Source organism: Rhineura floridana, chromosome 9, assembly GCF_030035675.1.
Source record: "Rhineura floridana isolate rRhiFlo1 chromosome 9, rRhiFlo1.hap2, whole genome shotgun sequence".
Taxonomy (NCBI): Eukaryota; Metazoa; Chordata; class Lepidosauria; order Squamata; family Rhineuridae; genus Rhineura; species Rhineura floridana.
Window position 1 is genome coordinate 123,707,664 of NC_084488.1, and position 14,407 is coordinate 123,722,070.

The 14,407-nt window shown below is 43.3% G+C and overlaps 1 protein-coding gene across 3 annotated transcripts in view; it reads left to right on the forward strand.

The window, feature by feature from the left end:
• Window positions 1–8,575: 8,575 nt before the first annotated feature.
• Window positions 8,576–14,407, forward strand: part of LOC133364439 (C-type lectin lectoxin-Phi1-like) — a 30,383-nt gene continuing 24,551 nt past the window's right edge. For all 3 annotated transcript variants that reach the window (XM_061584955.1, XM_061584957.1, XM_061584956.1), the window contains exons 1-2: window positions 8,576–8,646; window positions 10,208–10,294. In XM_061584955.1, coding sequence (XP_061440939.1) covers window positions 8,583–8,646; window positions 10,208–10,294 — 151 coding nt within the window. In that variant the 5' untranslated portion in view covers window positions 8,576–8,582. The remainder of the gene's footprint in view (window positions 8,647–10,207; window positions 10,295–14,407) is intronic.

Below are 14,407 nucleotides of genomic sequence, written 5' to 3' on the forward strand. Positions count from 1 at the left end.
CTGATAGATGGTGGAACTGGAATGTTGGAAATGCCTCATTGAAACATAAGATGTGGGCATCTCCAGTGATAGACCCTTTTTGGTCTGAAGTTATTGTCCATATCCATTTTGTATTGGCGAAATCCTTTAAATTATATTCCTGTAGTATGAGAATAAATGGGAGGACAACTAAAGCTAATTTTGTGAATTTTCATGTTTCCCAGGGGATTTATGTTTCAAGTCTGGAAGGGAAAATACCCACCATCTATTACACAACGCCCTGAGTGTTATAAAGCTCCTGGGGGGGGGTCTTCCAAGCACAAGGACACCAATCAAAACTAGTCTGCTGGTCCTTATGCCTACAAGGCCAGTCCCATTACTTATGTAATTGGTTCCAGTAGTTGTGACTGTATGGATTATAATACCGAGGGTCCCCTTACACTCCTAGAACCACCCCTGCATCCACGCCATCCACAAATATTCTCCCTCGTTAAAACCCAGCAAAAGCAGGAATCTGAAGCAAGGCTGATCAGTCAAAAGAATGTTATTGATAACAGCAAACAGAAGCAAACACCACTCTCCACACTCGTTAGCAAGCAAGGTAAACTTAATACTCATAAACACTAAAATACAACAAGGATCACTGGGCCAACTCTCCTTCCCCAACCAGAGCACATGTCTCTGGGTTTCAGTGTAGGCTAACGGCCCTGAGCTGCCCCCACGTTCCCACTTAAATACTCTCCCCCTCCCATTTCCAGTAAACCTCTGCCCCACTAATTAACTATTAATTTCATGCTAATCTTTCTACGTTGATTGGGTCTTACTCCCCTTAGAACATACCTCTCTTCCAAGAAGGATCTGCCAGAGCTTGGAAAAGTTACTTTTTTGAACTACAACTCCCATCAGCCCAATCCAGTGGCCATGATGGCTGGGGCTGATGGGAGTTGTAGTTTTAAAAAGTAACTTTTCCAAGCTCTGGGATCTGCCCCTGTCTACATAGATTGTTTATCCCAAACTGCACCAACGTTCCACTTTTTGTGGTTTTTACCTCTCTCACTTCTCCTTCTCAGGGGAGAAGGGGCTTTTTTCTGACCATACTGTCAATCATTGCTGTCCCTAAGATGACCTTCTTTATTAAAGCCTTATTTGATCCTATACCTATTCTCTTATGGTTACCTATAATCTATACCTATATAAACCTTATATCAATGATTTTATTTAAACTATGGTGTAGTGATTAGAATGTTGGACTACGACCTGGGAGACCAGGGTTCGAATCCCCACACAGCCATGAAGCTCACTGGGTGACCTTGGGCCAGTCACTGCCTCTCAGCCTCAGAGGAAGGCAATGGTAAACCACCTCTGAATACAGCTTATCATGCAAACCCTATTCATAGGGTCGCCATAAGTCGGGATCTACTTGAAGGCAGTCCATTTCCATTTCCTTTTTTTTTCATATCTTATATTATGTTTAGTTTTGGCATTTTATAGCCCCTATCATTCATTTCAGCTTGCTAGGGACAACAATAGGACGTTCTTTGCAATCTCCCAAAGGTACAGAGACAATATTTCTCTTCTGTTGGTTTTTATTGAATGTTCCATGGTTCCCACAAAATGTTTTAATTACCTGAGATCTCTCCCTTATGATTTATTTACAAGTACCCACAATATCTAATCTCCCATCTAAAGAATTTAAACTAAAATATTATATCACCCAACTCCTTTACCATTTAAATGGAATAGATCACACTTAACTATCTAGATCACACTTAAAGTTCTAATATATCTCAAGCTCTTCACCCTCCTGGAGACTCCTCTTGAATGTAATATATGAAAACCTAGAAACCTTTATATTTCAAATTGTACACCATCAACAACAATAGAAGGGAGCAAAGCTCACCTTTGCCTTGATCTTAAGAACCCATTTATGACATATGCTCCAGACAATCGGTGTTAGTTCCCTGTGCTTTTGGTTGTACCATACTGTGTTAGTTTCCTGTTCTTGTGGTGAGCACAGGATGCCATGTGGTTTTGTGACAATTTCCCCCCGCAATGGCACTCTCTTACAAATCTTACTAAGGGGGTAAGTTTTACTAACTCTCTCATGTCAAACCAGAGTTCTCCAAAGACCCTTGTTGTTGTTGTTGTTGTTATGTGCCTTCAAGTAGATTACGACTTATGGTGACTGTATGAATCAGTGACCTCCAACAGCATCTGTCATGAAACACCCTGTTCACATCTTGTAATTTCAGGTCTGTGGCTTCCTTTATGGAATCAATCCATCTCTTGTTTGGTCTTCCTCTTTTTCTACTCCCTGCTGTTTTTCCCAGCATTATTGTCTTTTCTAGTGAATCATGTCTTCTCATGATGTGACCAAAGTATGATAACCTCAGTTTCATCATTTTAGCTTCTAGTGACAATTCTGGTTTAATTTGTTCTAACACCCAAGTATTTGTCTTTTTCACAGTCCATGGTATCTGCAAAGCTCTCCTCCAACACCACATTTCAAATGAGTTGATTTTTCTCTTATCCACCTTTTTCACTGTCCAACTTTCACATCCATACATAGAGATCAGGAATACCATGGTCTGAATGATCCTGACTTTGGTTTTCAGTGATACATCTTTGCATTTGAGGACCTTTCCTAGTTCTCTCATAGCTGCCCTCCCCAGTCCTAGACTTCTTCTGATTTCTTGACTATTGTCAAATTGGTTAATGACTGTGCCGAGGTATTGATACTCCTTGACAAGTTCAATGTCCTCATTGTCAACTGTAAAGTTACATAAATCTTCTGTTGTCATTACTTTAGTCTTTTTGACATTCAGCTGTAGTTCTGCTTTTGTGCTTTCCTCTTTAACTTTCATCAGCATTCGTTTCAAATCATTACTGGTTTCTGCTAAGAGTATGGTATCATCTGCATATCTTAAATTATTGATATTTCTCCCTCCAATTTTCACACCTCCATCTTGGTCCAATCCCGCTTTCCAGAGGATATGTTTGCATATAAATAAAAACATAAAAACAAATAGAGTGATAAAATACACCCATCTCACACCCTTTCCGATGGGGAACCAATCGGTTTCTCCATATTCTGTCCTTACAGTAGCCTCTTGCCTAGAGTATAGATTGTGCTTCAGGACAATCAGATGCTGTGGCACCCCCATTTCTTTTAAAGCATTCTATTGCTTTTCATGATCAACACAATCAAAGGCTTTGCTGTAATCTATAAAGCACAGGGTGATTTTCTTCTGAAATTCCTTGCTCCATTCCATTATCCAACGTATGTTTGCGATATGATCTCTGGTGCCTCTTCCCTTTCTAAATCCATCTTGGACATCTGGCATTTCTCACTCCATATATGGTTATGAACCCCTAAAGTTTCCAGTCTTCTAGACTCCAGCATGAAGACATCACTGCCCTTCCTACATTTAAATACATTTCTTATTAACATCAACTTCATGTGGATCCATATTGAGACATTTGGTTGGCATATATCAATTTATATGTTTAATTTATGATGGATGCATTGATGGTTGTTGTGAACTGATGAGTTAATGGTCATAATAATCTTTAAGAAGCAGATGCTCATAGGAAGCACACAAGGAGGGCCTAAGTGCAACCGCACTCTCCCCACTTCACAGTAACTGGTATTCAGAGGAATATTGCATCCAGCAGTGAACATAGGCATGGGGGCTAGTAGCCATCCATAGCCTTGTCCTCCATATTACACGTTACATAGTACACATTTTACACTTGCTGTTTTACAGAGAAAACTGATAGAATGGGGAAGAAAGAACCAGCAGCGGCGAAAGCTCCCGCAGCTAAAGCTCCAGCACCGGCTCCAACAAAGTCTGAAGAAAAACCACCAGAAGAAGGTGATGATCTACATATGACATAGATATATTACAAGTGGTTCCTCATAGAGAAGAGGAATGCACAACAGAGGGAAGTTGATGGAGAGACAGGAACCACTCATGACTGGGATGAGTGGAATGAAGAGAAAATAGAGCCCTTTGGGTCCAGGGGAATCATAAAGTCCAACAAAGATCTCACATTTGAAACCACTCTTTGTTGTTGGCTGTGGAGTTAACTGACTGGTTGCAATCAGGCCAGCCCTACTATTAGGCAGAGTGGAGCAGCTTCTTCTTCAAGTGGCAGATGCTAGGGAATAAAAGTGAGGTGGTTAAGGTGTTGGACTATGACCTGGGAGATCAGGGTTCAAATCCCCACACAGCCATTTAAGCTCACTGGGTGACCTTGGGCCAGTCACTGCCTCTCAGCCCCAGAGGAAGGCAACGGTAAATCCCCTCTGAATACCACCTACCATGAAAACCCTATTCCTAGGGTCGCCATAAGTTGGAATCAACTTGAAGGCAGTCCATTTCCATTTCATTGGGGGACAGAGCTGCCTAGACCACACAACCTGCACTGAAGCCACCCAATTAGTCTGCTGCCCCATCACCAATGTTGAAATAAGATTCAGCTGCCGGTCCAATCTGTGTCTGTAGATAGAATGTGTAGGGGGGCATCTTGTCTATTCTCTCAGGCAGCCAAATGTCTTTGGTGGCAAATGGAGGTTTCTTCTGATCCAGACTTTGCAATAGCTGGCCAGGCAGAGCTCGCCACTCTCCACAGCCCACACTGGGGAATATTTGGCAGATAAGTGTCCTGAAGATGTAGTGCTTACACAACAGTTTCCTCCCTCTGCTTCACCTCCCAAGGGCCCAGCTCCTGAACAGTTGGCTGCAGGGAGTCCAGCGGTCCCTTAGCCTTAGGATATCAGCTGTCCCTTGGTAAAATGGACAGACTGCCACGGAGTCTGAGAACCTTGTTTCCTGGGGTGGCAGTGGGATGTTGGCTACCGATGGTTAAACCAGAATTTTCTTTCTTCAAGGAAAATCATCTCCGTTGAAGGATTTTATAACATTCTTGGGGACTCCAAATGGTAAACGCCTTTCCGTAGGACTGGTCGCATTCTTTTTCTGTGGCACAATTATATTGACCAGTATGTGTAAGTGCATATTTACTGTACTTTCAGATTACTGTAGCTGGCTTTACTTCAGTGCAAATAACCTTTTCAAAAAGAGGTGGCAGGATCCAGCCTCTGTTAAGCCCTTTCACTTCCCCTTGATTTCAGGGGGACAGTGTGTTTTGTAGGTGTTTAAATCTCACCCATTAATGTCAATGGCACTTTTTTGATCTGCCTGAATAAGAGTTCAGACACTTTTAATTACTTCATAGACCAAAGTTAAGTTCATGGAAGAACCTGCACAGTTCTCTATCTTAAGTTGCAACTCTCTGTTCCTCTGTTCCCAATCCATTCTTGCTGTGAGGGAGCATCCATTCCTTGTCAGAGAGCAGAAGTGGACAGCCTTCCCCCACCCCACAAGTTCAAGGAGTCTGACTGATGGGAATTTTACTAATATGACTGTGGGGGACACAAGGCTGCTGAGCTACAGATTTGGATTTGGATTTGGGGTGCAGAAAAAAATACTGGTCAGGCTGCCCTTGTCTTAGTGATTAACCTCCCCTGTGCACTTTGGACCACTGCAACCATCAGCCCCACCCAGCATGGATCAGTAGTTCGAAACATCTGGGGGTTCACCAGGTTGGGGAAGGCTGGCCAACCTACTAATTGAAATGGCCAGCCTTCTCTGCTGCCAATGTCTGATCTCCATACAATGTCTCAAATGGCGTTCAAACATGAGTGAAACACATAGAGCCATGAAAGCTGTGGCTCTTAGATGAGTGGGGGAAGTTGCCAAATAGCTAGAGAAAGTGCATGGGCACCCAAGCACCATTGTAAGTGTTTCTGCTTACTTATCACACCATACAAAATCTGGGACTTGGGTACCTTAAGAGCTACCTTCTTCAGCATACCTGCTACTCAGATCATCCTCGGAGAAGGTTCTCCAGGTGAGCTGGGTGGGCATCAGAGAGAGGCCCTTCTCTGTGGTGGCTTCCCAGCTTTGGAACAGGAAGATTCACTGGGCACCCAGTGTGATTACTGTTGGGTGATGATTTCTCCAGGCCTTTTACCTTTAGTTTCAGTGCTTGAATACAGACCCTGAATGTCCAATGGCAGAAATAAGGAGACTCCATCTTCATTGGACTGAGCCAGGCCACTGGAACAGGCATCACAGCTAGGGCATGAGGAAGCAGCCACAGCACCTCAGGGGCAAGGGTGTTCAGCCACACTCCTCCCCCACCTGTATGCACACACACCGGAGTCGCATGTGCATGTTTGAATCCCCACATGCATGTCTACACTCACTGGAAACTCAAATGCCACTTTTGCAAGAGTAGCGGAATCTTTTGCTGGAATTAAACCCCCATGTCACTCTTATACGTGTATAACTTTACAGTTGACCCCAGTACAGCACACCAAAAAATAAAATAGGGATTGGTTTGTTAGAAAAAGAAACAGGAAAAATATTGCATTTTGCAGTTATAATTAATACAAGCAGCATGTAGCCATTACCCCATCACTTGTTTCCTAATGCTCTACACAGAATAAAACAGAGAGCGTCAACTTGCACATACTCAGAGTTGTGTCAAATCACAGAGAGAGAGAAAATGAAAAGGAGCTCATGAGTTGAATATACCTTTCCTGAAGATTGCAGCAAGAATCTATGGTCAGAAGGGAACTTTTGCAGCCAGCTGTGAACCAAGTTCCACCCTTACTGGGGCCTTTGCTGAACTTGAAAGATCTCACCTTTCCCTAGAACCCGTGGTTCTGTACAGCCCTGATGTTATTCCTAGGGTGCATTGTGCAGAGTAAGGTGGCAGTTGAGCCCCCAAGGGAGAGGTGCTGCTGACTCTCAAAATTGCCAGGTTCAAGTACATTTTGGGTCTCCATCCTGCTGCATGCAAATTGGGAGGGGACTGTGGGTGCAGAACCATAGAACCATAGAATCTCAGAGCTGGAAGGGGCCCATGGAATCCAACTTAAAGCATCCCTGGCGGGTGGCTGTCCACCTGCCTCTTGAATGCCTCCAGTGTTGGAGAGCCACCACCTCCCTAGGCCACTGGTTCCATTGTCATACAACTCTAGTAGTTAGGAAGCTTTTCCTAATGCTCAGCCCAAATCTGGATTCTTGCAACCTGAGCCCATTGTTCCATGCCCTGCACTCTGGGACAATTGAGAAGAGATCCTGGCCTTCTTTGTGTGGCAGCCTTTCAAGTACTTGAAGAGTGCTATCCTAGCTCCCCTCTGTCTTATCTTCTCAAGGCTAAACATGCCCAGTTCTTTCAGTCTCTTCTCATAGGGCTGTGTTTCCAGTCCCCTAATCATCCTTGTTGTCCTCCTCTGAACGTAAGATATCATTTGCCTTTTTTTCAGCCACATCACACTGTTGGCTTGTATTCAACTTCTGATCAGCACCAATCCCAAGATCCTTCTCACATGCAGGATTGCTAAGCCAAGTATCCATTGGCTTCTAGTAATCACTGTATAGTTTTCAAAATGCTTACAGACAGATAGCTTTATAATCTCCTCCAGAATTTTCCCAGTGATCGATGTCATGCTGAGTGGTCTGTAGTTTCCAGATTCCTCCTTTTTGCCCTTTTTGAAGATACGGATAACATTAGCCCTCCACAGTCATCCGGCACTTCACCCATCCTCCACGATTTCATAACAATCATAGAGGTTCCAAGACTTCTTCAGCCAGTTCCTTCAATACTAGGATGCAGTTCATTGGGCCTTGGAGATTTGGTGTGACCTGTAAAAATTTGGGACTGCCAATAGGGGCTCTGGTTTTATCAAATGTGTTTCTTGATAAGCCTCTTACCTTCTGAGAAATGTTTACTGTAAATTCCTGGTTTGGGGTGGTTGATTTCTAACTGTCAAAGGATATCTTGATCTTTGCCCAGATGGTCCCATTGCTTGTTAGAAGTGTCTGTTTTCTACTGAGACATAAACTTATAAATTTTAGGGCTCTTCCCATGAGAGTCAGGATGTTCATGCCTCTTGGTTTCTGATATTTACAGATAACTCACATCTTCACAGAAGGGCTGTTTCCAGGATTCTTTGCACCTCTGAGGTTTCCAAACTTTGGTTCATGAAATGAATCAAAGAATGAAAAATCCCCAATATTACAGATATCCTTAGTAACATCAGACTAGTGTGCTGGAATGAGAAAAGAAAGGGGGGAACCCCAAGATGCTAGAAAAAATACATTTTATTTTTAAGAAAAGCCCAACACATTTCAGTCTTTGTCAGGGGCTGTAAATAAAATAGCAAGGACACACTACATTCATGCGCATATAAAATAAAATCATGCATAACATAATAAATCTGTTTTTAAAAATACTTTCACTTACAACAGCTGGTGTGAAATATCCTTCTGTGAGCACCACAGAGGAGAATTCACTAGTCGTGCTCATATATACCTTCCCAGGGGTCATAAAACCGGTACCCACTGGAAGATTGGATGATTACAAACAACTGAGGAAAAAGAATGTGGAAGGGATCCTGGATATTTTTAAAATTCACGAGAGTAAGAAATTCTAACTCCTCATTGAGTCCACCAGGGGTCAGCGTTTCTCTTCTGCCTACCTCCTTTTTAGATTTTGCGGAAATTAAAAAGAAGGAAGAATTCAGAATGGGAGTAGAGATGATTCGGAGTTTTATCATAGGGCTCGATTCATACTATGAAGACAAGGATGGTAAGTAAGAATAGTTTAGTATATTTCATTTTAGTGGATTTTAAATTCTATAAATCTCTTTGGGATTACTTTTGTGTGAGTGACACGTATATACAAAACCCCCAACTCTCCACCTCATCCCCCCCAGCAGAGCTTATAACCGTAATACCTCAGTAAACAAATCCTCTAGGAATGAAGCTCCTTTGAAGGAAGGCTTTTTACAAGGCGAAACTGACCAGCTTTGCTTTGCTATGGATAAACTGTCAAGCCTGTGCCCTTGCTTTAAGGTGAAATTGACTAGGCTGTGGCTTTGCATTGCTATGAATAAACTGATACGCCTGTCCCTTTGCTTTCCTAGGGTGAAAGTGACAGGACTGTGTGTTTTCTTTGCGTTAAAGAGATTTCATGCTTTCTCCCAGGGCTGGGGAGGGAAAGATCCAATATGAGAGGAGGAGGAGGGAGAGGGAGGGTGCCATAGGCACCCTTTAAAGCTCCTATTGCAGCTGCCCCCACCATCTAGGAGCGGGTGTAGGAGCCTATCACTATTCTTTCCATGTTATTCCTACCTCTGGTCCCAAAGTGTCTGTTAAAGAAGTAATGTCCATCTACTTTGTTAACTGAGATATTACTGTATAATCGTGTTGCTCATCTGGAAGAAAAGGTGATTGAGATTGGGTGGGTAAAGAGAGTTGCTTTACGCAGCAGAGTTCTTTGGATATATAAAAGAATATGAAAAAGAGTGGTGTTTATCTTAAATAAAATAAATTTAAAATAAGCCTAATCATCAACACTAGATCAAAAGTAGAGAGAGAGAGAATTGTGGGAAGAAGGAGGAGGAACTGGAAGTGATGATAACCCTGAGAATATCAGCCTAACCAAACAGAGGCGTGCTTAAACATGAGGAAAGTAACAAGGAGAGAATTCAAGCAGAGGCCCTTTCAACTGACTCACTATATCTATTGCCCCTAATGGTCAATAGATTCAGAGCACACAGCCGGACAATGCATTGATTGAAGTGAAACTTCCAACAGTAGGTTGTGGTTCTCAACCCACACTGGTCCTCTGGAAGTGTGCTCCTTCTCCTCCTCCTCCTCCTCCTCCTCCATCACCACCACCATCATCCCCCATATTCAGTAGGAACAGGGTTGGTGGCTTGTATTTTCTTAGAGATGTGTCATTTAGCTCTGACAAATCAGAACAGAAAACAACAAGGTAGCCTTCCTTTGTCCACCTTGCTTTGAACACAGTTTGGGGCTTAACTGTGGGACTCAGGGAAAGAATTGGTTTGTAACTGAGCAAATGCCAGCAGGAGGTGGAAATCAGAGGCACTGCATGGACAGCTCTTAAGATGAGAAGAGGATGCTGGAGTAGATGGGCCTTTGGTGTGTTCCAGCTGCAGAGCTCTTCTTAGGTTCTCACGTTCATGCTCTCCCTTGGTGACCTCAGCCACAGGGAATCAAGTCTGCCCATGACTGGAGTGCTGCTTCTTGCTTCATTCTAGAGTGTGTCAAAATACCGGGAAATGCTTTCTGTAGATTGTTATTTCAGATACTCTTAGCTTAAACTGTTGCAAACCTTTTAGATTTCCAAATACTCGATGCAGCTCAAAACTTGTCGGAGAAGATGAAAGACTTCGCCGACTTAAATGATGAAATTAAACGTGTGAATGGTAAGTTACCATCTCATGCTGAGGACCTGGAGAACAAAGGAAACCCACCATAATAGACCCTCTTCTTCATAACCTTTAAAGGCACAGGGCTCCTGCCCCCCTTTGCAACTGCCCACCCTACCAGAAGCTCAAGCCAATTTGGTCAAAAAGAGAATATTCAGTTTAGCTCCCCTGTGTTTCAACTCAATTTAGCCAATTTCATAGTGGGAGAAGACACAGTTACTTGCTCTGAGTAATAAATCAAAACTAGTCACATAACAGTCCTATTCTTTATTGTGTTCTCTAGTACCATCTTCAAGGCGACCCCTTCAGCTTGGTCAGGGGGACTGCTGGGCAATGGAATAGTTGGTACACCAGCAAAATCTCTGTCTTGATTTGTCTGCCCAAGATTGGGAAGAAGCCCTCACACCCATTCACAGAGCAAATTGGTCTTTTGGCAAGTGGTATAAGATACCCATGGACCACAGTAACACCCACTCCAGCCCACTGGTCTATGATGCCCCCTCATTGTGCCCAGGGGGGAAAGCTATGCCCCACCAGTTCACCTGTGCAGGTCTCTGGGCTGGGCTCTCCTTTAATAGTGGTATTGGCTGTCTAGGTACATTCATTGGAAAATAGGTTCCAAATCTTTGGAATGAAAAAAAAATAGAGAGGGGGAATAAATGAATGATAGTTGTAAACAGAAACAGGCTAAATATTTTAGTACCAGAAAAAAAACATTTTCTGAGGGTTGTATAATGTCATTTCCTCTCTTGCTCCTTGAATCCTTCAAATATGGAATCATAGAGTAGTAGACTTGGAAAGGGCCTATGAGGTCATTGAGTCCAACCGGCTGCTCAATACAAGATTCCAAGATAAGGCATACCAGACAGGTGGCTGTCCAGCTGCCTCTTGAATGCCTCCAGTGTTGGAGAGCCCACCACCTCCCTGGGTCATTGGTTCCATTGTTGTAGCACTCTTAACAGTTAGGAAGTTTTTCCTGCTGTTCAGTTGAAATCTGGCTTCCTGCAACTTGAGCCCGTTATTCCGTGTCCTGCACTGTGGGATGATCAAGAAGAGATCCTGGCACTCCTCTGTATGACAACCTTTCACGTTCTGGAAGAGTGCTATCGTATCTCGCCTCAGTCTTTTCTTCTCCAGGCTAAACATGCCCAGTTATTATTATTATTATTATTTATTGCAGTTATATACCACCCCATAGCCAAAGCTGTCTGGGCGGTTTACAACAATTGAAAATATTAAAAACAAATATACAAATAAAAAAAAAACATTTTAAAAAAGCAATTCAAAAACACATGCTAAAATGCCTGGGAGAAGAAGAAAGTCTCGACCTGGCGCCGAAGAGATAACAGTGCTAGCGCCAGGCGCACCTCGTCAGTTCTTTCAGTCTCTCCTCATAGGGCTGTGTTTCCAGTCCCCTGATCATCTTTGTTGCCCTCCTCTGAACACGTTCCATTTTGTCTCATCCTTCTTGAACTGTGGTGTCCAGAACTAGACGCAGTACTCAAGTTGAGGCCTAATCAGTGCCAAATAGAGAGGAACTAATAGTTCACACAGTTTGAAAACCGTACTACTGTTAATGGAGCCTAAATTAGCATCTGCCTTTTTTGCAGCCACATCACAGTATTGGCTCATGTTCAACTTGTGAACAACAATAATCCCAAGATCCTTCTCACATGTAGTATTGTTGAGCCAAGTATCCCCCATCTTATAACGGTGCATTTGGTTTCTATTTTCCAAGGTGTAGAACTTTTCCTGTTAAATTTTAATCTGTTGTCTTTTCATAAATATGATTGTCCTTTCATAAATTACCCTGGAATTTAATGAAATATCCATATATATAACTTACCTTCAAAATTATACTTTAGGAAATTTGAAAAGCAGCTGCTACCAAAAGGGCATCTGCTTTTGGGAGGCTGCTAAAGGGCATCTCCAAAGGTGAATCCCTCTTTGGATCACCAAGGGCTGAGATACTGTACAATAAGAGCTCTGCTGGGTAGAGCGAGGTTCTGAGCAATGTCACCTTCAGGCACTAGAGACAGCCTGTCCCCGGAATGACAGACATGATCTGGCCTAGTTCCAGCATCGGGGTGGGGGATAAGTATATCTGAGAGGCCCGTTGCTGACCCAGTTAAGCAACATGGACAAGGAGGCACATTTGGGAGACTGAAGAGCTGGTGAGGACTCTAGACACCACCTACCTCCCTGCTCTTCCTTAGCTGGGGCAGTCGAAAAGCACCACAGACAGTAGCCCTGAGTCATCTTTGGCCAGCAGAGAGAGCCTGCCCCCTAATTAACTGACATCATCTAGCCGAGTACTGACATCTGAGAGCCAGTGTGGTGCAGTGGTTAAGGTGTTGGACTATGACCTGGGAGACCAGGGTTCGAATCCCCACATAGCCATGAAGCTCACTGGGTGACCTTGGGCCAGTCACTGCCTCTCAGCCTCATGAAAACCGTATTCATAGGGTCGCCATAAGTCAGAATTGACTTGAAGGCAATACATTTACATTTTTTACTGACATCTGGGAGTGAGTATTCCTACCAAGGGTTTTGGTGGTCTTAACTATGTCCCTGGGTGTCTATGAATGTGTGGAGGGATTTGGATTGGTCTTTCACAGTCCAATCCACTTCCTGTTTAGCTTGGAAGTATTTGGTAACATGTGCCTCTGAGCATATGGTGAGTGGTGGCAACACCTGCCATCTCCTAAGATGGAGAACTAATTTTTTACATTTGTTGGTGTTCTTACTTTGCTTCTTTCCTGTGTTACTAATGTTTCTACAGAGAATCTAACCTAGAAAATTATATTTCTCTCATTATTTATCCTAGAAATCTGTGTCAAAATTATTTTTATTAATTTCAAAGACGTTTTATTGGTCAGTGTCATATCATGGTGAAGACAATGTTTTGTGTTTCAAACTGGAGGTTATGCACTATTTCTATTTTGGGTGCATTAACAGTTGAATCTGAAACTATAGTTTGATGTAAAATCAGACCGATTACAATATGTTACTACTTAAGCAATGACTCCAGCTATTAGAAGAAAAAAACTTGGCCTGCCCAAGATGCATATTTTCAGTCTACTATGCTCAAACCACTCCATTTAAGGAAAGGTGGGCATGGTCAATTAAGAAAATAGAGCACAACTAGAATTTTGCTAGAATACATTTCACCACCCACTGTCTTATCTTGTGCAAACTGAGACACCTCATGTCTATTGACATCCACAGACTGGGCAAGGGGATCAAGACGGTGGTAAATGCATCCTTGGAAGAGGGCGTAATGCTATCAGCTCTCAAGGAGGCAGTAATAAAAACAATTTTAAAGAAGCCCTCCTTGGATCCCCAAGATTTTAATAACTTTCGCCCAATTTCAAACCTACCATTCTTGGGCAAGGCTGTTGAGCGGGTGGCGGCGAAGCAGTTGCAAGTGCAATTGGAGGAAGCGGATTATTTGGATCCATTTCATTTGGGCTTCAGGCCTGGACATGGGACTGAAACAGCCTTGGTCGCCTTGGTGGATGATATGAGGAGAGCGTTGGATGGGGTGAGTACACCTTCCTTGTCCTCCTGGACCTCTCAGCGGCTTTTGATACCGTTGACCACGGTATCCTTCTGGATTGCCTGGAGGGGTTAGGCATAGGGGGCACTGTATTGCAGAGCTTGGAAAAGTTACTTTTTTGAACTACAACTCTCATCAGCCCAATCCAGTGGCCATGCTGGCTGGGGCTGATGGGAGATGTAGTTCAAAAAAGTAACTTTTCCAAGCTCTGCTGTATTGCAGTGGTTCCATTCCTTCCTCTCTGATAGGCACCAAAGAGTAGCATTGGGGGATGAGGTTTCAGACCCTTGGCCTCTCACTTGTGGGGTGCCATGGGGCTCCATCCTCTCCCTGATGCTTTTTAACATCTATATAAAGCCACTGGGGACTATCATCAGGAGATTTGGGCTGCAGTGTCACCAATATGCGGATGACACACAGCTCTGTCTCTCATTTAAATCTTCACTGAGGTTGGCTGTAGAAACCCTGTCCAAGTGCCTAGAGTCGGTGAGTGCCTGGATGGGAAGGAACAAGCTGAAGCTGAACTCTGACAAAACCGAGGTACTGTTCGT